The sequence below is a fragment of the Meleagris gallopavo genome, chromosome 19 (assembly GCF_905368555.1).
Source record: "Meleagris gallopavo chromosome 19, MGAL_WU_HG_1.1, whole genome shotgun sequence".
Taxonomy (NCBI): Eukaryota; Metazoa; Chordata; class Aves; order Galliformes; family Phasianidae; genus Meleagris; species Meleagris gallopavo.
The window spans coordinates 669,383-693,173 of NC_139422.1; the positions used below are offsets into that span (position 1 = coordinate 669,383).

At 47.4% G+C, this 23,791-nt stretch overlaps 1 protein-coding gene across 29 annotated transcripts in view; it reads right to left on the reverse strand.

Moving 5' to 3' along the window:
* Positions 1–23,791, reverse strand: part of EXD3 (exonuclease 3'-5' domain containing 3) — a 245,850-nt gene that overhangs the window by 162,454 nt on the left and 59,605 nt on the right. For 27 of the 29 annotated variants that reach the window (XR_014887264.1, XM_085239224.1, XM_085239226.1 and 24 more), the window contains one exon: positions 1,801–1,865. The exons of the other annotated variants lie outside the window; for them this stretch is intronic. Coding sequence is in view for 24 of the 27 variants with exons in the window: in XM_085239224.1 (XP_085095350.1) it covers positions 1,801–1,865 (65 nt within the window). In the remaining 3 variants the exon portion in view is untranslated. The remainder of the gene's footprint in view (positions 1–1,800; positions 1,866–23,791) is intronic. 29 annotated transcript variants of the gene reach the window in all.

A 23,791-nucleotide genomic window follows, 5' to 3' on the forward strand; every position in this document is an offset into this window, starting at 1 on the left:
GCATCATCTAATAGACAGGACTGATTCACACATCAGCTAATTGCCAGTATTGACTTACACCCACACAGAGCATAAGGCAAAGTAGCTCCCTGCCATTTAAATGTCAATGCAGCAAGCTGTGTTCTACTTAAGCCAACTTCCCTCATTTATTTTAACTGGAATGTTGGATACTGGTGTGCTTAGGACATGAGCAGCACCGTGTGCTGAGCTGCATGCGGAGGCAGGGCAGCAGGTGCCCCTGGGAGAAGTGCCTTGCTGTGAGTGCCTTGCTGAGGCTGGTAATGTTATGGGAACCTTCTGGGGCATCCCAGCAGCACTGTGATGGGCACGTGTCAGAAACCACTAAGGACATCCATTCTGTGCTCCCCACTTTGAGGCAGCTCCTGAGCCTGTCTCCAGCAACCATGCTCCACACCTTTCCAGAACGACTTTGTCCTGTTCAGAAATGCAGCGTCCAAGCTTAGAGCTGTGGCTGTGCAGCAGCAGTGCACTGAAGGACGGGCACTGGGAGGCCAGACCTGCCCTGCCGTGGAGCTGCAGCGTGCACGCTCTGCACAGCCATGCAGCTTATTGGAGAGACTGGTCCAGAAGCAAGCAAACGGAGCTGCCAGCATGGCTCATGGGGATCCTCATGCTTTTCCATCCTCAGCAGAAAAGCTGTGGTGCTCTGTGCCCAAGGACACGTCGACGGGAGGCTTTGTCTTTTTCAGAGTATTTTTCTTCACAGTCCGCACGTATCCCAGGGTACACAGTTACGGAGACTTTGATGATTATTCTTTCTTACTGTTGTTCTGTGGGATTAGCTGCCCTCAAAACCTAACAAACAATATTTTTTTTCCTGCAACTCTAAAAAAACTTGATAGAAAGCTCAAAGCTTCACAGTTGCTGAGCTCAAGTCTACAGCGGTGACGGGCCGTTTGGAAAGGCACATCTCATGCCGGGTTTCCAGTGGTTCAATTAGTCAGCCTGGAAACCACAGACTGTCAGGAAGGGAGCAGACAAGAACAGTGACCCAACACTCTGGTTCCTAGGATGCAGTGTGTACCCCAGTGTGCTGAGCCACGGCTGCCACTTCACACAACCCACATTCCACAGCTCTGCGGTGAGCTGCTGGCTTTGGAGTTCTTTAGAAAAGAACATTTCAGCTCTGGACCTGTCTGAGCAGCACAGAGTTTGATATGGGAAACTAACCATGAAGTGCATACATCTACTGTTTTTGTTAGCTTTTAAGCTCCCAAATTTAGATGAAGTATATTTTACTCCTGAGAAATCTCCATGTAGAGCCCATAGGGTGCTGTATAAAAATATAGCACTAATTTTAGAGAAGCAGTGTAAATTGCATTCATCACTCTAAAAGGCAAAACCAAATCAAACAAAACAAAAGGGTAAAAATATCTCGAACACAAAGGATTTGATATCATTCCACTTGGCAAAAAGCACTTTTCTATTGACTTCAACCCTCATTTTTTTGGCTTCTCAAAACATTCTTCACACTCTTCCTAAGACACTCAATGTAATGGACAAAAAAGAAAACAAAAGCAACTTTGAGGTTTTTTTTTTCCGCTTGCAACTCAGCCCTGTAAACTTCAGCTCTTTCACAGGAGCCCCTTTGCAGCCTCACATCACACAGAGCTACCTTTTCTTTTCACTTCTCGCTGCAAACGCGCAGCCTCATTCCCTGTGTGCTGGGACTGAAAGCAGTCATGAAGAATTGCAGGCTGACCCACGCTCTGTGCCTGGACATGCTCTGCATGCAGCCACCATCGGCAGCGAGGAGGGGAGGCCGCTACACAGCCTTACCTTCTTCATCTCTTTCTTTGTCCAGAGAAGCTGGAGGGTTTTCAGCAATAGCAGCGGGTCTTGGCCTGGATTGGGGGGAAGAAAGGGCGAGAGGGAGAGAGAGAGAAGGGGGGGAAAAACAAAACAAAACAGATTTATTGGCTCTGTGAGGCAGCCTAGACACACTGGTGCATTGTTTCACTGAAGCGAAATCAGCTACTCCGTGCCACTGTGTTTGAAACCACCAACCTTCCAACTGCCAGTCAGGATTAAAGTGCTAAAACCCCTCGCTCTGAGACCCTAACAAAATAACAGGCATCATCCATGCATGGCTTTAACTCAGCACCCACGCGGGCTCACAGACTGAAAGGCCCCATCGCTGCATTTACAACTAAATCACACAACCCGGGTTGTGGTGCTCCCCCGGCTCCCTCTTCTTAATATTAATTCAAAACTCCCCTAGAAGAGTTAGGCAGCCTGGAAAGGAGTTCTCAACGCAGGCTTTAAGGAAACGGCCCTGAAGCTCTCGTCTCACCCACTCCAGGAGTGCCTGGCAGCCCTGGGATGGGAGTGAGAGGTGTGGGAGGATGGAGAGCTGGAACGCTCCCATGGGTGCTGCTGAGCCTATGGAGAAAGGCTGACGCACCATCTCAAAAGGAGGATACTTGCAATGATTCTTTTACTTTTCACTTAGTTATTTGCAAACTTGCGTCCAGCTGTTATGCAGTACCTAACACTGCTAATCACACCGATATCATTCATCACACCATTATTTCTGAATCAAATGTTTAGGAGTATTCAGTTTTAAAAGCAGTAACATTTTTAATATCTGGTTCTATTTAATTTGTAAACATTCACTTACAAAACTTTGATTCAGAATGCTCTGAATGGAAATCTGCTGGGAGCAACATTTAAAAATCTGAGTTAGCTGTCACAAAATGTTCCTCGTCCATTCCCTGCACCTCTTCTTCTGCTTCCAGAAACACCAAAGAAAAATGTTCAGCTGAAAAGGAAACGTCCTTTTAAGCCACCTTCTGCCTTCCACAGCCCCATATAAGCAGTCTCAGGGCACTCAGCTCGGTGTGCTGGCTCACTTCATATTTCAGGTTGCAAGAGCCAGTCCAGCTGTGAGGAGCTCAGCCTCACGCAGCTCAGCTCCCAGGCACTGCACTTACAAAGCCTGTGAAGCTGTGAGCTGATCGCTGCTTGGGCTCTGAGTGATGGCTTTCCCATTATCCGCCAACCTCAGGGGCATAGCGCCCAAATTTAAAACACCACATTTACAGTTCATAAGATAACATTTTCTCTCATCTCTACTCTGAAATCTTGCGCTCTCCAAACAGTTCCAAGCTACTGCCTCTCGTCTGGAAAAAGAGAAATCTCTTTTTATAGCAAAATGGGAAAAGATCTGGATCCCCATTCATTCCCCACATTAGCAGCTAACAGTCAAACTCAGCCCATGTGTGTGTGCTGCTCCTCCTGTCCAGCTCCCAAAGAAACGCAGTGTGTAACCAGATACACTGCAAAGCTGAACTGCAGTGAATGCAGCGAATGAGCGGAATGATAGAGGAAATGAGAGCAGTTAGGAAAGCAGAGTTTCACTTCAGATAGAGCCAATAATTCAACTAGTTAAAAAGCTTTCTAAGCCTCAATCAACAAAACAAGCCCAGATTCCATGTGATTTTTTCTACTTTACCTCTCCGGCACTGCAATCAGATCTCCCCCTTATTTCAATACATGGATGCATGAAAACCATCTCTGGTCAATTTTAAACAACTCAGTATGGTGCCAGCATGCTGCTGTGTGAGCACAGGTAAGGAAGAAACAGCATTCCCCTCCCCCTCTGAGCACTGGAGTGAAAACCAGGGGTGACTTCCACGCAATGCAGCAGGATGCAATGGGACACACTGGGATGAAGTGGGGCGCAGCAGGGTGCTGTGGGATGCAGTGATACATGGAATGTAGCGGGATGCAGTGGGATGCAGTGGGATGCTGTGGGATGCTGTAGGATGCAGTGAGATGCAGTGAGATGCAGTGGGATGCTGTGGGATGCTGTGGGATGCAGTGGGATGCTGTGGGATGCTGTGGGATGCAGTGGGATGCAGTGGGATGCAGTGAGATGCAGTGAGATGCAGTGGGATGCAGTGGGATGCAGTGGGATGCTGTGGGATGCAGTGAGATGCAGTGGGATGCTGTGGGATGCTGTGGGATGCTGTTTGATGCAGTGGGATGCTGTGGGATGCTGTAGGATGCAGTGGGATGCAGTGGGATGCTGTGGGATGCAGTGGGATGCAGTGGGATGCAGTGGGATGCTATGGGATGCTGTGGGATGCAGTGGGATGCTGTGGGATGCTGTGGGATGCTGTTGGATGCAGTGGGATGCTGTGGGATGCTGTGGGATGCTGTGGGATGCAGTGGGATGCTGTGGGATGCTGTGGGATGCTGTGGGATGCTGTTGGATGCAGTGGGATGCAGTGGGATGCAGTGGGATGCTGTGGGATGCTGTTGGATGCAGTGGGATGCTGTGGGATGCAGTGGGATGCAGTGGGATGCAGTGGGATGCTGTGGGATGCTGTGGGATGCAGTAGGGCGAACCCCTGGTAGGAGGAGCTCACCAGAGGGCTCAAGGTGCAGTGCAGCCACTCATCTTCAGGCACAGCCTGGCAGAAGGGTTGTGCTCTCTCTGTTCAGTGTGTAAGGAGATGGTTCTCCAGAACAGGGATTAAGGAGCAGAGGAAGTACAGCTGGTAACTGTGGCATGCTGATGTGGCAGCAGTTAGTGTCTTACCTTACTGGGCAAAACCTTGGGACTACCTACGGGTGGAACACAGCCAGCTAAACACAACAAAATACCCATCAAACAGATCTCCTAGAGCCAAACATGAATGGGAGTATGGAGCAACACTCTTCTTTTGCCTGGTCCCAGAACCACCTGCAGCTGGTGCAGCTCATGCTGGGCCTTAGGATGATGCCTACGCAGTGGCTAGAAAAGAAGATGTAGATGGGAAAGTCCATGTTGTTCAGGTTTTGGCAGGGACAACGGAGCAGGAACAGCACTGCTAAGTTCCCATCAGAACAGCAGACACGATCCTGCTCACCCACATTTAGGAGGAACCAGCATAGCAGCAGGAAACTAATGGCAGGATACTCAAGGAGAAAGAACAAGGGGCTTTATAAGGCTTCCAGACAAATCTGGAGAGAGATGTTGCTCAGTGCAAAATGGAAAGGGAGAGAAACAGAAGGGAAGAAAGAACAAAGCAAAGTGCCTGAGAACAAATGGCCATAGCTGAACCACAGGCACGTCTGGGCTCAACTCAGAGGAGCAAGCAGCAGCAAATACTAGGATAAAGTTTGATAAACATTTTTAAATGAGTACAGAGCAGCGTCAGCAAAAGCAAGGATAGATCCTGGAAGCCAGAAAAACACCTTTACGAGATACGTGTCAAGATCTATCCAGAATCTTCCCTTTTAAAGAAAAGCCAAATTCTGCGGAGACTCTCGCATATTGGAAAGATACCCAACTATCAGCAAGTGGGTCACTTAATGAGCAGACAAGAAAACAGCATTAAAAACCCCACAGGGTAGTGAGTAGGGAGGATCAGCTCTCTGCTCCTAGCCATGAGCTGCCAGCTCTGGCCGGGTCCAACATGGCTCCCGGGCTGGAGAGGCTGGGATGTGCCCCGCACAGCCGATGCCATTCAGATCCTAAATCAAGCTCCAAGCCAAAGCCCGTGTTCTATTAGTGATCCTTTCTGCTCCAAGAAAGGGAGCTGCAGACCACCACGAGCCCAGCAAAGCTTCCCCACAGCAAGCTGACAGCACCTCGCTGCAGGCAGCAGAGGACACATCTGCACCCGCTCCACCGAGGCACGGGAGACCCAGGTTCCTTCGTTGCAGAGTTTCTCCAAATATGATCCTATTATAAAAACTTAGACAGGAATGCATTTCCTTTCAGTATTTTTCTTTACAAAGAGAAATTTCCTGTGCCCTGAATCTGGTACCAAAACTGGAGAAGATGGTAAACGAAATCTTTTCCAGTTCTCAATAGCTGCGGTTACATTTCAAAACCATATAAACCACAAGGCTTATATTTTTGAGTTAGAAAAGTGTCTTTGAGGAAAGCCATAAACTACTTTCTCTTCATTCTCTCCTTTTCCTTTGTGCACAGCTCGCTCAGACCTGCTGTGATCACAACAGAAGTGGTGCCCGCAGGCTGCTGAGGTAAAAGCAGTGGTTTTGCCATTGCGTCCTTGCAAAATTCTGCCGCATTATTCACCGATTCTGCTGAAATGCCCTGGCAGGAGAAACCCTCCTTTGTGACTGAGGCTGTTGGTGCGTCTCCAGTAGGGAAAGTGAGACATCGAACCCCAGAGGAGGAATTTACCAATGAAAAATCTCTCAACACTTTTTCTTTGTGTCAAAAGCCACTGAACGCCCCGCGGCCTGAGACCTGGGAGAATTGCAGAATTAAAAGACACAGAATGCAATAAGAAAAAAGAAAATCAAAAAGGAAAAGAAAAAATAAAGAAGGAAAAGGAAAAGGAGATAATGTGACTGAAATGCAAGAGCACATCAAGCAGTCAACTACAGCCAGCACCCCTGGACAGAAAAGGTCAGATGGTGAGACAGCTTAAAACTTCTCTAGGCAGCCAGCTTACATCTCTGCCTTCCAAATTAACTTATTACATTTAATGGAATAGACAACAAAACATGCAAAATAGTTCCCACACTAAAGAATCAGTAAATTTTTACTATACAGAACGTGCTGATTTTGAGTCCTTCCAATCAGTGCCTGAAATCTGCCTTCTGTAAAACCTCCTGCCAACCTGAACAAGCATTTGAGATACTCTTCAGAAGGGAAAACAAAGCTCCTAAGCCGTTCCATGTCAGCAAAGTGTCCTTTTGCACTGGAGAATTAAAACCTGGAGGCATGCAGGCGATCTGTGAGTGGGGATGGTGGGGAGCAGCTCCACTCTGCAGCCAGCAGCCCCAGCCCGGCAGCAGCACTGTGCAATTTAAATGCCATGATTACATCTGAAAACGAACAAACACTACATTATGTGGACTAAGAATCAATCAAGGTCTCTCACAAAAACCTACTTTGCTGAATTTTTGTTCTGAATCGCGTGTGCAGCTCACACCGAGCGCACGCTACGTTTGTAGAAGAGAAGGCCGACCCGGAATGGGAATATCCCTTTGATGAAGCACAAAGTGAAAAGATACGCTCTCTGTGACACATTTTCAATCTCTAAGAACCAGCTGACTTAGCTGAAAAGAAATGAAATTGTTGTTTTCCATAGGAAATCACAGATTTTTACACCTACGTGTTTTTGTCCCTGCTTTTAATCAATGCACACAACATAAACCTTCCAATCCAGTTCACATATTTTTGAGCTTGAGGAAATGGTTCCAGATATAATGGTTCCCTTTCCACTGCAAAATGGCAGTATTTAAAATAGACCAAAACAGTTTTAGAATATACAAGTACCATGGCAGATATTAGCTGGTGGGGCGTGGGAGTGCTCTTCTCCTTCTGTAGGAGACTTTTTCAGTGATTTGTTCTCACTTGGACTTATCACAGGATATGGGATGGGGAGAGATACTAAACGTGCTGCGTAACCAGCAGCAAGGGTAAAGATATACAGCTGGAACTTACATTCACCAGTCAGAGCTGATGTGGTCACCTGAAAGGGGAAAATGAAAAGGGGAATGGAGAAAAGGAAAAAGAGAAAGGAAGAAAGAGGAAAGGGGGAAAGGGGAGAGAGGAAAGGAGAGAAGACGGAGGGGAAAGGGGAAAAGGGAAAAAAAAGGGAAAAAGGAAAAGGGGAAGGGGAGAAACGGAAAAGGGGAGAGGGGAAAGGGAAAAAGAGAAAGTGGAAAGGGGAAAAGATATGAAAGGAGAAAGAGATAGGGAAGGAAAAAGGGAAAAAGAAAAATACGAAGATGAAAAAAGCCAGGATGATATTACTGCAACACTGCCTGGTCCAAGCACAGCATCCCTGCCTTGCCTTTACGACACGTTCCATCCTCTGTCAGCAGTGTGAGGGAGAGATGAGGCTTCCAACACACCTAGGAATGGAATGGGGACATCTTCCCACAACGGTGAGAAATTCACACAAGAACCTCTCTGCCCAAAGCGCCCCTAGGAAGCGTGTTCCCAAGGGCTGGGAACCTGGGGCAGCTTCCTGCTTTTTACTGCTCCTTTTGGGGGAACTGCAGGACTCCAGCCCCTGGAACACCCAGCTTGGGCACAGCCTGGTGCTGGGGGGAGGCAGCCCAGCTCTGTGCTGTCAGAGCACTGGGCAGTGAGGGGCTCAGCCACTGGCAGCACCTGGCCCTGTATGGACAGACCGACCTCAGCAGGTGCCCCACCCCAAGCAGTGGGTTTGTCAGTGCTGCTGAGCCATCCGCTTTGCACCAAACTGTTTTCCATCTCTTGTTGAGAACACGTATTCTAAATGACTTCTAATGGCAAGCTATAATTTGCCCTGTATTTTTCCAAGCTGTGCCAAGGACTGTACCTCCTTCTTCATCCACAATGAAAGGAAACCTCTGCTTCCATTGCAGTCACACTGGTATGAGAGCACAGCTGAGACAAGCTCTATTTTCTACAAACCCAAGGCCTATCAGTGATAGATGGACTGTTGGACTGGATCATCCTGGAGGTCTTTTCCAACTTTGGTGATTCTATGATTCTACGATTTTATTTGTCTTTCCAACCTCACTGATTCTATGATTCTATGTGCAAACAGCCACGTGTTGGGATCAAGCACGAGATGAGGAACAGGGTAGGGTCCAGGGAGTGCATGAGCTCTGAAATAATGAGGAATGATGCTCATTAATGCAATGAGCATCAACCCATGCAATGAAGGGTGTTTGTTGATGTGTTACAGTGTGTTTGTTCCTGGGAGCTGGCTATGGGGTTTGATGGCCCTATGATGTTTGTGGGGGGGCTGTGGCACGGTGTTGGGGTGGTGGTGGCAGACATGTAGGGCAAGCAGTGAGTCTGCAGTGAGTCTGAGCCTGTTGCAGGCAGCTTAAATGCTTGGGGACACAGTGCAATGGGAATGGTGCTAATAGGCTGATGGTTGGACTTGATCTTAGAGGTCTTTTCCAACCTTCATGGTTCTGTGGTTTTTCACTGTTCTCATTCAGTTCAGCTTTCGGATATAAAAGTCACAAAGGGTTTTGCCCAATAGACACCATATTGTATGAAGGAAGTTCTTAATGCAGATGGGGAGAGGGAAATAGAGCTGTTGTTTCTCCAGTACAAACTCCTCACAAAGAATGATAAATCAAACAACCCAGCAAGCAATCAAAACTGGCAGAGCTCCGAAGCCATGCTAGCAGAGCCGGTTCCAAAGCAGGGCAGTGCCACTGCACAAGGGCCACATCTGCCCTCTTCCTGAAGCAGACGATGCTGCAGTGAGGCCGGGCTCCCCAGCTGAAGCTGCCCTACCTGCCCTGCCTGGAACAGCAGCCTCCATCACGAGGCAGCGCCGAATCCCCAGCAGCACTGCCCACACCATCTCCCACTCAGATCTGCAAGTTCCGCTGAGTTTGGAGAGCTGACAGTGCCTGGTACCAGGGGAGCTTCCAGCCTGCCCTTCCCCTCCCCTGCACATTGCTTTGAAATATATCTATGCATTATCTTGTGGGCAAGGGAGGTTTTGCAGAAGATCACCCACTCAGATGCACCTGCACCAAAGGATTCAAAGGGTTTTCAAATCTTTCTCGGGGCAGAGGCTCTAGCTTAGCAGAAACAGCTATTTCCAGGAACGAGAGCAGATCCAAGAGCACTGTGACTAAGGGATAACCATGCGGTGATTCATCAGACTCCCACTGGCTGCCATCTCTGGATTCGCACTCAGAATGGAAGTGCCTCAGAGCTCTTTGCTCACAGGGAAAGGCTGCACTGTGCCTGCAGAGGGGCAGAGCAGCACTCCGGCATCCCGATCGATTTCAGTGTTAATTATATCCCACCACTGAATTCTCCAGTGCAAAATTTACAAGAGGATCAGATGTCACGAAACTATTTCATTTCAGAAGCAATAAATTGCGCTGTTTTAGCACAATTTCCAGAGCTCCCAAACTCACTCAGCACGCCCAGCCACCATTCCTTAAATGCTTCTCCCGCAAAAGACAAATACGCTTTTAAAATGTGTTGGTTTAGCTGAATTCAAACAATAAGGCAATGAGGTCCTTCCCAACAAGGTACGTTTGGCTCGCTCCACTCTCAAGCTCAGTTTCCAGCTCCAGCTATGGCTTTCTGACCAACAGGGCTTTGAATGCACCACACAGAAGGCTTCAGATCTTGGAAGGGAAGCAACCACACGCAGCTCCCACAGTCCTAAAAACTGCACACCCCACACAGCTCCCCTGTAATTTTAGCATTGAAGATTTAAACCCTTGGGAGGTCTCTGAAACTAGCTCAACAGAGGAGAATTTTCCCCAGTATCTCCACAAACGCTCATCACAAACCAGCTGAGCATTCAAAGCGATGTCACGTTTCCCATATGGCTCTCCTGGAAGAAAGCTGGAATTTCTCAGGTGCCATTAGTGAGTCCCCCTCTTCTTGGGGTCGCTGGGATAAGCCCCACCTCGGTCTTTGCTGCTGCCAGCATCATTGTGGAAAAGTCATCATTAAGAGATGAAACAGGAATGTGGTCGCCGGAGGAGCTGCACAGGCAGAACACCCTCAGAGAGAGCAACTTGCATGTTGGAGAGAAGAAAAAGGGAAATGAAGAATAACGAGTTGAGTAAAAGTTATTAAATGCAATACAAGTTTTTTCTAGAAGAAGAATCCATTCTTTCTCAATGGCAGTAAAAGTCATTCTTTCACTGAAGGCAGAAAAGATTGCTTCCATTCTGAGAAATGTGAGTTATGAAAACATCATAGGAAACCTCACGATTTTGCTAATACAGGCTCTATTTCTCAGTGAGTCAGAAGTTCACATTCTTCTAATGCAACCTCCCAACTGAAAACAATCCCCACACTTCAAGCAGAAGAATAATAAAGCACACATATGCTTCTTATAAAGCAATTCTTACAAATAACCATGGCTTTTGTTTTCATAATGGCTAAAATTCATCATTACCCCCCCAAAAGTGCAGATCAAACAAAATGCACTCTCATTAAAATAAAAGGCTCGCTTGCCCAAGCTGAACAGCCAGCTATGTTTTCCTCTTACTTCATTTGTGCTTTTTGTCAATGAGAAGGGCAGCCTGCTCACCAGCACCCGCTTTGGGCAGTGCCCCCCATCCCCATCCCAAACCAGACCACAGCTGGGCACCGTCCTCCACGTGCTGCAGTGCCACCTGAGCAGCAGCGACGTGCAGGCACTGCACTGCATGCAGCACATGAGCTGAAGGTGCCCAGCACAGCATCTCAGCCATCAGCTCACACACAGACCTGCTCCCAGCTCCCAGCACACAGCTCTTACACTGCCTCATTTTGCTTTCCACACTGCCTCATTCTGCATGGGAGAGTGCATCGCCTTTCATGAGAGTGGCAATGCTAAGAGGAATGCTTTCTAGGCAGGTAATGAAATCCAAATTAATGAAAGCCTAAAAATACTGCAAGTGTTAATCTCGTGCAGTTGGCAATGCTTCCCTCATCTGTTACGTGGGCTATGACCTCAGTATCAAGGGTTATTAGGCACAAAGATAGCAAAACTGACCCTGGCCCAGGAGAATGCAGAGCTGCTGGGGCACACGCAGGATGGAGGCACTCCCTCATCCCATTTGGATTCTTTTCTCCTTATTGGAAGAAGAAAACAAATACTGCCCAGGATAACAGGGAGGGATTCTTCCACCTCCTCATTTTTTGGCTAGTCAGTGTCTGCTGGAGCAGCAGCAGACGGAATGACAATTTAGGAAGGAAGCACTGGAGGCAAAGCGCTATCATCAAGCTAAAAAAGTAACATTTTTTCATTTCCAGACATATCTGGAAATCCCCAAGTTCTAAACCTAATCACCCCAAGAGCCTTTAAGCATCTCTTCCAAATCCGTTTCCATGAAAAAAACAACACAACTGTTAATACCAAGAAACACCAGTACAAGTTTTGAAGCCCTCACGTTTTCTTTTTAAAGCAGTAACCTCCATTCTGCCGCAGGCTGCCATTTTCAGTTGTGAAGGCTAACACTAAGGAAGCTGTTAATCGTTTTAATTACTGACAGATACTCTTTTTATGGTCCAGGAGAGCTAAGAAACACTTGTGCCTGCTGCTCAGCTCGGCCTGCCCTTAAAGAAGGGACTGGTGAGTTACACACCGACCAGCTGATGAAAGGCTCACCATGAGCAGCTACGTGTGTGTGCAGCCCAGAAGGCCAACCAGGTCTGGTGGGAGATGTCCCTGCCTACAGCAGGGGGTGGAAATAGATGATTTTAGAGCTTTCTTCCAACCCAACCCATTCTATGTTCTGTGATTCCATGGCTCGTGCAGCCAAGACAAGCAAGCAAGCCGATGAACCACGTTTTCCAACCAAAACCATTACCTACAGCACATCAGGTCATCTCTGAGATTAAACGAGGATGCTGCCATAATGATACTCTTTAGCTTCAAGAGGTTTAGGTAAAGGCAAATGAGCCTGGAAGAGGCACATCCATGGACACGGGATGATGAGTCACTACCCCTCAACTGCGTGTTCCCAGTCCTTTGTATGGAGGCTTTTCCTGGGAAAACCAGCACAGCTCGATGACTCGCTGATGAACTGCTGGTTCAATCTGAAGTGAAAATCAATGACCCATAGCCAGTATTTAAGATCCATGACAAAATCTGTTTTCATCACTGGCTGGACAATGCGATCACCCCAAACAATCTACCAGTTACACCTGAGAGACCCAACCCGAGCCAGAAGAGCACATCAGCTTTTACACCAGCATTTCAGAAGCATATTGAAACAGAGAGGCACTTTGTTGATGCCTGTTACTAACTGAAACTATTTAGATCACCGAAAAAAAAGTAATTGGTTTTAAGGAAGCTTTGCTCTAAAAGCATCCCAAGGAGATTTGTTTTTAAAAATAGAAATAGACAGTTTGGCGTGTTGGGAGCTGATGTTAGCAAAGTTCTTAGGTTGTGTGGTTAATGCACAGGTAGAAATACTCGGTGCACTTTTGCTGCCCTAACACAAAGACTCAGCTCTTAACTGAAAAAGTCAGTGTGTTTGAATCTACCCCAGCCAAATGGCATCGACCTACTTCAGCTAGAGCTTTAAACCTAAACACCTTGAGGCTTAGGAATTTAAGAACACATCACATTTTGCCAGTTATTGCTTTTATTGTATCTGAATCTCACAGCTTTTCAATATCAGTACAGTGGTTCCTCTTCAACACTCCATCCAGCACACATTGCAACACAAACCTTCCCCATGAATTGAAAAATGAAACAAACTGAAGAAAAGCTTAAATCTGCAACAGATCCTAATGTCTTCTCCCCAAGTGCACGTGTACTGCTACCTTTAACAAACCTGCTGAGAGGAAAAGATACAGAAAAGCAAAACAAATGTCTCTCCAGTTTTTACCTTCAATCAATTTGTTTAGATGCACGAGAATTCTGTACGATGCTTCAGCCCTCACTGACTCCCACATCTGCACGCTGAACACCTTCTGGGAGCTTCACCTTGCTCCATGCTGCTTTCAGACCTCACAACTGCCCCTGATCCAAAGCCGGTGCCTGGAGAGAGGCCGGAAAGCAGCAGCACAGGGACAGGAACCTGAGGGCTCTGGGGACAGCAAGGTGAGTGTGAGCAGCTGTGTGCCCTGGAGCCCAAAGGGCCAAATGAGCCCAGGGTTGCCTCACCTCGAGCACTGTGTGCAGCTCTGAGTGCTGGACATCAGAAGGACATGAAGCCATCGGAGGGACTCCGAAGGAGAGCCGCAGACGTGGGGAAGGGTCTGGAGGGCAGCAGCAGAGGTTCTTTGGCTTGTTTGAGCCTGAATTTGGGCGGCCCTGTGTGGAAACGGGTTGGACTGGGTGATCCCTGTGGGTCCCAACTGAAGATATGTTATGATTCTGTTGTTCTGTGATTCCAGACCAGCGGGTCCCAGCTCTGCCCTCCCCTCAGGCTGTGTTTCTCCAGGCAAAAGCCCAGGCACCAGCACTGTGCTCTTCCAGCCCTGCCTGGCTGTTGGGGATGAGCTGTGATCAGCAGCTGCATGGGTTAGGAGTGGGCATCTGCAATCCAGGCTCCAGATTTGCTTTAGATACTAATTTGAAATAGCTTTTTAACTTTCCTTCACATTAAATATCATGTAATTAAATTGGAGGAGGAGAAGACATGTTTGTCCAGGCTGAATCAGGCTCTCTGTATGCAGAATGCAATTAATCTTTCGCTTATTCTGAAGAAAATAATGGTAAAAGTACTTCCTCTTCTAGCTAATTAGATCTCGAGGTGTTACATTAGAACACCTCCAGCACTAACAGTTACTGCCAGAAAAGCAAAGACACTTCAGATAATGTGTTCTTCAAGTGCACATTTGTTCCCTTTGCTGCTTTCAGAAGTGTCACCCTAAGGTGCCAGGCACTCTTCCCATTTCCCTGGAAGGCTCCCGTGCTGTGGGATCTGTGCCCTCCATGCACCAAACTCTCCTCTGTGAGACTGCCAGACGCATTTCAGTAACCCAGAGCTGCTCTTCAGTTTGCAGTGTTTCTAACAATAGGTACAAGGCAGAGCAAAAGACATCGTGGCTACTTAAAAGTAGGGATGGGCATTCATCTGCAAAATTTCTAAGTGCTCCCTCTTCAGTAAAAATAAAATCATTGAGAGGTCCCAATATATACAGCTTGCAAAGCTGCAGCTCTTGGGAGGTTAAGTAGAAAAGAAAGGATACCTGACAGCTACCACCAGCGTGTTTGAAGAGATCTGCTGGTTTCCATGGTAAATGGGGAGGGCAGCGTGACTGCCTGGTTACAATGATGACTGACGCACATCTCAAACAATCGTTCTCTTCCTGTTCGTATGACATAAGAAAAACAGGATGCTGAGAGGTGTTTATCTGAATGCACAAGATAAGCACGCTCACAGACATTTCTAAAAGTATAAGATTTAACTAACTAGATGCTAAAGATTTTCTATGGGGAAAAAAAATCCAAATGCTGAACTGCTGAATGTGATTAAATTATGCATGGAAAGATCCTTTCCCTCCTAACCCTCAGGAAACAGTGAAGGAGCTGTTATATGAGCCCTGCATACCAATGGAAAGTCTTTTTAGGGCGAGATACTGAGTTACACTGCTGAATCAAAACTGAGAAAAACAGCTTAGTCTGCAATGTCCTCCAGCTTCCAAAGGTCTGTGCTCACTGCAGACACTGCTGATGGTGGGGCACTGTCAAGCGGGGCACTGTGAGGTGCTGCTGCTACCCAGGGAAGCCAGGCTGGACTATAAAGCAATCTGTGGCTCTGGGCACTATTTTGAAGGATTTCTCAGGCCCATGGGCTTTCAATCCACCTACACAACCATCACAGGTACTACGGAGCATTTCAGAAGTCCATCAGTGCCTTAGCCTGTCTTATTGCCATTCCAAGAGTTCAGGAACTTACACATCAGAATGGCAGAGCAGAGCACGGCGCTGCAGGCACTGCTGCCCACTAATGAGGACAAGCTGGTACAGCCAAGTAACACGCTGCAGCCCGTGGCATAAAACAAGAGCATGTCCAAAACACACAGTGATGTCCCACAGCAGGCTCTGGAGCAGACAGGTTCTGGTCATCACATCCATGCTCTAGTCACCTGCACGCATGGGCAACACGCTGGGCTAGAAGCCTGCAGCTCCAGGGCAAATGAATAACACCGAAACCAAGAACGGATTGAGCAATACTGGGTCACCAAGTGTCAGCCCACAGTTTGTTTAACACCATTCCTCTTCAGCTGGGAAAAGAGGAAAACTCCCAATGGGCAGTGAGAGAGGACGAGGTATACACAAACACAGATATGTTAGAAAAACCTACAAGAATTCCAGCCCAGAATGTTATTTGTCAGCTGCCATCTTGCTGTGGTATCACAAAGAATGGGGTGCTCAACAAGGAAGATGGAAGAGTTAAGTGAGCGGCTGGGAGTGGGACATCCCTCCGTGTTTTAGGAGACATTTGGCATATGTAAACCACTCAGAATCGTTTATATGGAGCCAAACAGAAACTTAGAGATGCACAGCTTGATCCAGCCTGACTTCCTGAGGGTTCATTCCTCTTAAGGAACTGCCATGACGAGAGTTCAAGTCTTCTCAGTCTTTAGCCTCACAGTAAAATTCATACTGCCAAATTTTTGGGTTAGAGGTGTCCAAGAATTAGCTGAAGCGGGGAAGTCCGACAGTCTTTCACACATTCATTTATTCGTAGCTTTGCCTATTTAAGATGCACATTTAATGTAAAATATATAATATTCATTAAGGCCTTTTGCATATTCCGTGGTAGAACCAAACTTACACTGCACTTCTCCGATCCTTCAAAAGCAGTCATGTCTTTGTACACTGTTAGAGACTGACACTAAAAATCTGCTTTTATCAACACTTTGCCTTACCCTGCATCAGCCCCCACAGACCTTCTGGAGCAAAAGAAAAATTATGATGCGATAAAGTATAAAAAATCTTCAAGTAAAAATGAGTACAATCACATTCTGAAGTGAAGGATGATAAATATATAGAGTGTAACAGTGAGCAGTGGGGAGGAGGAGGTAGACTGGGACAGCTCTCCAAGGAGACCACAATGCAGTTGGCCGGGGATTAACACAACCAAGTGCCTGCACATAAACACGACGACTCGATCTTGAAAAGAGATCACACAGTGTGAGATGTGACTGAACGTAATGCTTAGCTGCAATAGTTCTTTGTGCTCTTTAGAGCATCTTCCATCCAGGAGTTGCAACAGAATTTATGAGCCACGATGGCTTGTGGCTCGTCCAGGAGGGAAGGTGATGGCACTGAGCCCCTGGGAACACCAAAGCCAATGCATTAGGATGTCTGCACCGGCTTCCTTGGCAACGCAGAAACAACACCAAGCCCTACCTCAGCAACCTACCACGCTGTGCATGAGTTTGTGAGCGGCAGTCACCTAAAATATCTTCCAGTGGTTGATCTCTTCCACTGCTATTTCTTTAAAAGACATTTGAATACAGGTGTTTGAAACCTCCCTGCAAGACTTTCAGGCAGCCAAGAATTTATGTCCCTACTAATATCCTTTACAGTGCATACTGTGATCACTTGAACACCCTCTTGCAAGGCCCACAACAGGCTGGAACTAGATGTTCTCCAAGGTCCTCTCCAACTGAAGCTATTCTCTGATGCTACCAAGACACAGCACACAGCAGCAGTGCTCAGTGAAGCAGCATCGCAATGACTGCCCAGAAATGTGTATTGCTTGGGAGACACTGAGCCCTCAGTGTTCGTATTCTTCCTCTTCTACCTTGAGCAGGTGTGTCAGCCTCCTTAGCCAGCTGCCCTTCAGGCCATACATTACCATTTACAGGGCTGGCAGATGCTGGGTTTCCCGCACACGCTCCCGGCTGCCCAGCTCCCAGTCCCCACGGAAGGCTCAGACCTGGGCAGGGGCCACAGGGGCTCCAAGCCCCCCAGCAGCCATGCCTGGAGCTGCCACACCTCTGTGTCTCCTCTTGCCCGCTGGGATTCCAGCTGCAGCAGCACCATCTCCTCACAGCTACCAAAAAAACAAAACCAGAAAGCACATCACAGTCAGGAATTCAATTCCATGACAAATCAGTTCTCTCTGAGAGCAGGAGAATTCCTTCAGGAAAAAACAGATGAGTTTGACTACCTGTGAGAAGACGCAGTGCAGAACACTTCTGTGTGAGAAAGCGGACTCCTACTTACTTTCATGTAAATGTTGTTTGCCCATTTGGTGCACATATTTAAGTCAGTATCAAAGGAACAGAATGGGAACCCAATCATTGTCTCTGGCTTGGCTGGCTTACAGATCAGCTCCCAGCCTTTAATTCTAGGAAGCGAGTGACCGCGAAGGCTGCTGACAACCAAAGGCCCCCTCCTGCAATCCCATGTGCTGTTTGTCTTGGAAGTAGCCAGGTTAACGCTGCCCCATTCAGCCTGCAAGGGAATGTGGGGCAGACAGAAAGACGGACAAAGACATACAGAGAGACACTGGAAAGCACTGAGGGACAAAGGCGGGCGGCGGGATGAAAGAGTGGAACGAAGGCAGGACCCAGCCAAGCCAAACAACGTTTTCCTTGAGTGATTACATCTGCCGGAGAGTCCCCAGCTTGCACTCTCCTTGCTGAGAAATTCCTTTAATTGTGTCTTGGACATTTTAAAAATCCCAAGAAAAGATCCACTGCAATCGTGAAAGCCCTGAACTGCATGAACTTTTGTTATGCTGAATACTGAGAGCTGGCTACATACTTGTTGCAGTAAAAGCTGAAATTTGCTTTGCAGAAGATTTTTCTGAGGTAGAACTCCGGAGAGTGAAAATTGATAATAAATCTTCATTTCTTTTTCACAAGAAAAAAACAAACAACCTTTGAAAAATTCTTCCCCCTCCCAGTGTCAGGGTAGCCAAGTAGAAAGAGCATCTGGAAGAAAATGAAAAAAGACACCTCCCCAAATTAGGCAAAATTAAGTGAGTTTACACAATCGGGTAAAGGGATGCTCTGCAGAGGCAAAGGCTCTGTTCTGATCTCCGGCATCGCTCCTGAAGGCAGCAGTGCCAGCAGCTCCTCACTGCATGCTGTGGGCTGGAAGTGCCCAGCAGCACACCAACCTCCGTGCCCGACAGCCACAGCTGGTTGGTTTTATGCATGGAAATCAGTACCTGCAAGCCCAAAAGTCAGCTTAATACTAAGTGCTAAGTCTATCAAAAGAACCACGATTCTGTCCCGATAGGAGCACTTCTGGGCTCACCTGAATCTCACCCACACCACGGCTCCAGCTCTCTCTTCTGCAGCAAACCTCCCTCACCTTCAAGCCCATTCTCCCACCATTAATTTGTCTTTTACCACTCAATGTAATAACTAGAAACACCAGAGGGTTGACAGACTCAAGTACCTCTTATTTCACCTCTAAATATATAAATACCTGCCTGCATCCAAAAACACAAGCATCTGCATCTCAGGCAACAATGATTCTATGATTCTAACAAGATACTTGCATTTACCAGATTTGACGGCCAGGAAAAGAAAGGAGTCATTGCAAGATGCTGCAAAGAACAAGGCTCAATGTTAAGACAATGGAAATCTCAGGGGTGGTGCAGCTGGCCCCGCAACCACGTTCCATTCTGCCATGGTGTGACACCACAAAGGTGAAAGTGTGTCCTGGGGCAACATCTAACAGCCACACAAAGGTGTGCTTTGGCATACACACATATCCCAAGTATTTTCAGTGTGTGTTTGCTCAAACCTCACCCAGCACACCTTGCATGAGCTGGTCCCATCCAGGCTGCTGGCAGAAAGACACAGCAGATAGTGGTACATGCTCCCCATTGAACTGCAGGGTAGGTAGATATCATGCTGAGGTTTGTGTTCTCTACCACGCAAAAGGTGTGGTGCAAAGTTCAGATAACCCAGACCCTGTCACAGTCAGCAGCTCCAAAAGCACAGCAGCACGTGGCCAGGCTGACACACTGCAGCACCGTCATCTGCCGCAGGAGCTGCAAGTGCTGTTGAAAGGATGCAAATGCACAGAGGTCAGGATCATCCAGGTTTATTTTCTAAACAGTATGTGTTAAACAACTTTAAAGCACTTGTAAATAGCACCTGCGTCCTTGAAGTAGGCAGCCTTCCCAGGCAGAAGCACCTCCAGCCCCGGGCTCTGCTCCTCTCCTTAGGAAGCACAGCCAGGATCATGCCCTTCAGAAACTCCAGCTCGATATCCACTGGACAACATTTCAGCAGTGAGGCTGAAGGGAGGTTCAACAGATAGAAATGCTAGAAGCTGTAAGGGAATGGACACCATTCAACCTACCATGCTGCTAGCCAAAAACATGGGAGGCAGGGAGCCTGACCTGAACCCGTGAGCCCAGGGACCCACAGCTTTCTGGCCCCTAACCTCTACCAGAGGGCAAGGGGAGCACACAGTTCGATGGGCAAGGCTGTATGAGAACATCAACTGCAATCATCTCAATCCTCAGAACTGGAAAGAGTTTCCTAAAAACAAGCAGTCTGTCAGGGACGAGGTTGGGTTTTTGTTTAATGCTTAGTTACCCACTAAGGCAAAAACAAGAGGCTATGTTCACTTCCAGTAACTGTCGACCAAAGTGGAAAAGGAGTATTTAACAATAAAGTGCAAGAGTCCATCATGAGTAATAGCAACCCATGTGCTTTTATGAAACAATAACACACCAACATAAAATAAATCAGTGCTTTTTAATTTAACAATGTAAATTACCCTCCCACCTGCTGTGAATCTTGCAAGGAGAAAGAGCAGGCTGCATATTTACCAAGCTGTCTATCCCTGTCTCAGTCTGTGCTGGCCTAATGCCCTGGGGTTAGACTGTAGGACTCTGTCATCTCTTGCACTCGTATGACCTAAGAAAGGGAATGTGGCCTTTTTCCCACAAGCCCAGAGTGAGAACATCATAAAAGCTGAACTTTAGCCCCCTTTTTGGGCAGGCAGCACAATAGCAAGGAGGATGCTGTTACTCCCTGGAGGCTCTGCTGCTGAAAAACATCACCAAGCTCAAGTAAAAGGTCAGTAGTTAGGATTGCATCGCTTGTTTTCTTCAGTTTTCCTCCTCCGTCAAAGGCAGTTAAACATTCCTTGCACACCCCCCTCCCTCCTTCTGAGAAATGCAGGAAGGAAGTGCTTGCAAAATAGTTTAATTTAAAAGAATGCACAATCACACACAGCAAACACGGCTTTAGTCTCGGAGCAGAACACTTCCATTGCCCCACGGTTCCCACTAAAACACAAACGAGTCCCCGCAGCGGCACGGCCATCCCTCCCTCCCTCCCCACATGAAGGGAGGCCACATTTTACTCCCAACCCCTTTAGTTAAGAGGCAGACACCTTGGGTGTGAAGATGTGCAGCTAAGTGCCACAGGCCCCTCTGCTCCTGCAGGTTCCTTACAACTTCCATCCAGTGACCCAGGGCTGTGGAGATGGACAAAGCGGGCGCAGAAAGCCCGGCAGCTCTCATCGTGCTGCAGTGGCAGCAGGTGGCAGGAGCAGGGATATAGTCCCTATAACTAATCACCTCTGATTCACCAGCACTGAGAAGTGCCCCTTTGATTTCACAGCACAGTTTTCTGCCAATGTTTGTTACTCGCACCTGGCTGTGTGGGCTGCTGGCTTTAATTGCATCTTTTGCCTCTCCTGAATGTATCTGAAAGGGGCAGAGTGGGAAGATGCAGCTCTTACACTTCACCCCTTTCTGCAAAGGGGAACGCAGACACCAGCAGGCAACCCAGGGAAAACTTCTTTGTTACCAATCACTTTATGCCCCATGACTCCGTGTCAATCTCAGCATAATTCTCTCAGTCACAATGGTACCTCTGGGCAAACAGCATTCGCCACCACAAGTCTGTTTCTTTGCCTCCTCAGAGGCATTCTGCAGCGAGGGTTTGCTTCCCTTGAGCCATGCTGGCCACCAGCACCCAAGTGGGCTTACGACCCTCTCCCTGCTCTCCTCTACCCTCCACGGCCATGATCTCTGGAAACAGGCACCCCGTCCCTCACAGCCCCTCTGAGCACAGCACCACTTTGGCTCGGTGGTTTGAGCAGATCCGATCGTGTTACTGCCGCCCCGCGTTCCTTGCATTGCTGAGCTAGCATGCGGTGGATTGATTTCAAGTTGGCCCTCCTGTACTTAAGAGGGACGCTGTCAGCCCCGTCTCGTTTTCTTTTAACCCGTTGCTGTTACAGGACACGGCTAGATGAGAAAGCTAAGAGACTGGTGAGTGTAGGAACTGAGCAGAACTGCACCCGCTGCTGCTGGAGGGGTCTTCTTCCTCCAAAGCGGACAGCCAGAGGTGGACTCACAATAAATTGCTTGCTACAAGGGCATTAAGAAATTTTGCATGCTGTCAGTGCGAACTCTTTCCCATGTCTAGTCAAACAGCTTCCGAAAGGGGAAGAATAATACTTCTATTAAACAGTTTGTGGATTTGACAGCCTCGTTTCCCTATCTGGGGACTTCACGTCTAAGACAGGATCCGAAGCTTTGGGTGTCCGTTTTTTCTTTTTTGCCTTTAAATGATGGTACAGCTTCAAACTGACAGCACCTTCTCTGAGCCTTAACTGGAGAGAAATCTGACTTTTCTTAGTTCCAGCCCTTTGCCCTGATGGGGAAGGGTTTCGTTTGCTTACTTCTGCCATTGTTTTTACAAACACAGCTATTACTGATCCTTACCACCTCCCCATGCCCAGCCCATTTTACCTCCTTTTTCATTTGGTGTTATCCATGCCCATTTTTAATAGACTTAAAAATAAATGTTAGCATTTCAGAGATTTCAAACAAGGATTGCACAGTGCTGTGGTCTCCCAAGACCTTACACAAGAAATAATTCCCATCCCACAGAGCATCTAAAGGCATGTAAGGAGCTTACTCCCCACCCACCCACTACAAGCCCAGACGAAGGACAACAAAAGAAAGAGTCAGAAGAAAGGGAATGGCACAGCCCCAGCAAACACATCTGGCTGCACAGAAAGGTGCTCCTGCAGCCAGCATGGAGCTGGGCTGGTTTCAGACTCATAAAGTTGTTAAGAATTACCCACAGTTTCTTACATAATAGAACCAACTGCACTGAAAGGTGTTACCATACAGCTATCACGTAAGTCAGTACACAGAGAGGAAGTCTCAAGGTGAGTTCTAGATTTACCATTAAGCTGGACTCTTGAGATGAATGTTACCTCAGCTCTCCAATGACATGGGGACACAAACAGGGAAATCTTGGAGGTGTACTAACACCATGATCATGTACCAGCTGCTGTGCTGAGCTGACACAGAGGAGTGGGCTCAGGCATGGAGTCCAATTCAACACAGGCAGCATCCATGTGGAGCAAGGAAGGCAGACACGCTTGCTTTGATGGCTGATAGCCTTCCTTTCCTTCAATCACAAGCTCAAACCAGTTCCCTTGCTGTTGGATACCAACTGTGGGAGGGAATTTTGGAGCACTTTACACCAAAGAGCAATTGGATGGTTTCAAGAACATCTACAGGAAGATGCGGGGTACATGGTAACACAGCCAGAGCTCTGACCATGTGCCTGCCCACCTCTAGAAGGACTAACCTAGGTGTTCAGCCTTACATACATCATTCAGACTAGATGTATACAGAAAACTGAACCTCAAATGTTGGAACTTTGCTTCCCAATCAAATTTAGACTCCAGATACTCTGTGACATCCAGTCATTCTGCAGGATTATACAGCTGCCTTGAGAGACGTTCCAGTGAATGTACCACCTCCTAACAGCTGATCTTTGCAGGCATAACTGCTGCTATCAGAAACAAAATGAAATTCCTAGCTCAAACTTGATAAGAATACTGAGCCCATACTGAAGAAAGAAAACCAAACAGTTGGCTAAGGGAATGGTTAAAAAAGGTCACAGAGCATACAGGTCTAAAAATAATACTTAAATATTGTAATGCAGCTTTTAAAGAAAACCAGTAATATGAGAAAAAGACCAAGATTCAGTTCAGAGTCCTTTTCTGAAGACAGGCAAGGAACTGTATTCAGCAGAGGTGATTCATTTAAAGGTGAGGTTTCCGCCTTATTTATTTCCTCCTGCAAAGCATCACAGACTAACTTTGCCTCATCACTGCCCTACCCTGCAGATCTGACAGAAATCTCTGCCTCCATAACGCCAGACAACACTCACTTCCTTCCCCTGCAGCCAGACACATCACCCAGGGGTGTTGTGGAACAGAGAGCATCCCTGCTCACCTCCTTGGCTTAAGGCTCCACAGTCTGCCAGCCCAGTAGCCTCTTTATCAAACATCAGCCCTTTTTAAATTTTTTTTTTCTCCTTTGTTAATCTTATTCTAAAGAAGAATTTTGGTTATTGTGATACTTCACTAGGAAAGGAAGGGAAGAAGCTCCTCAGCAGCCCGCT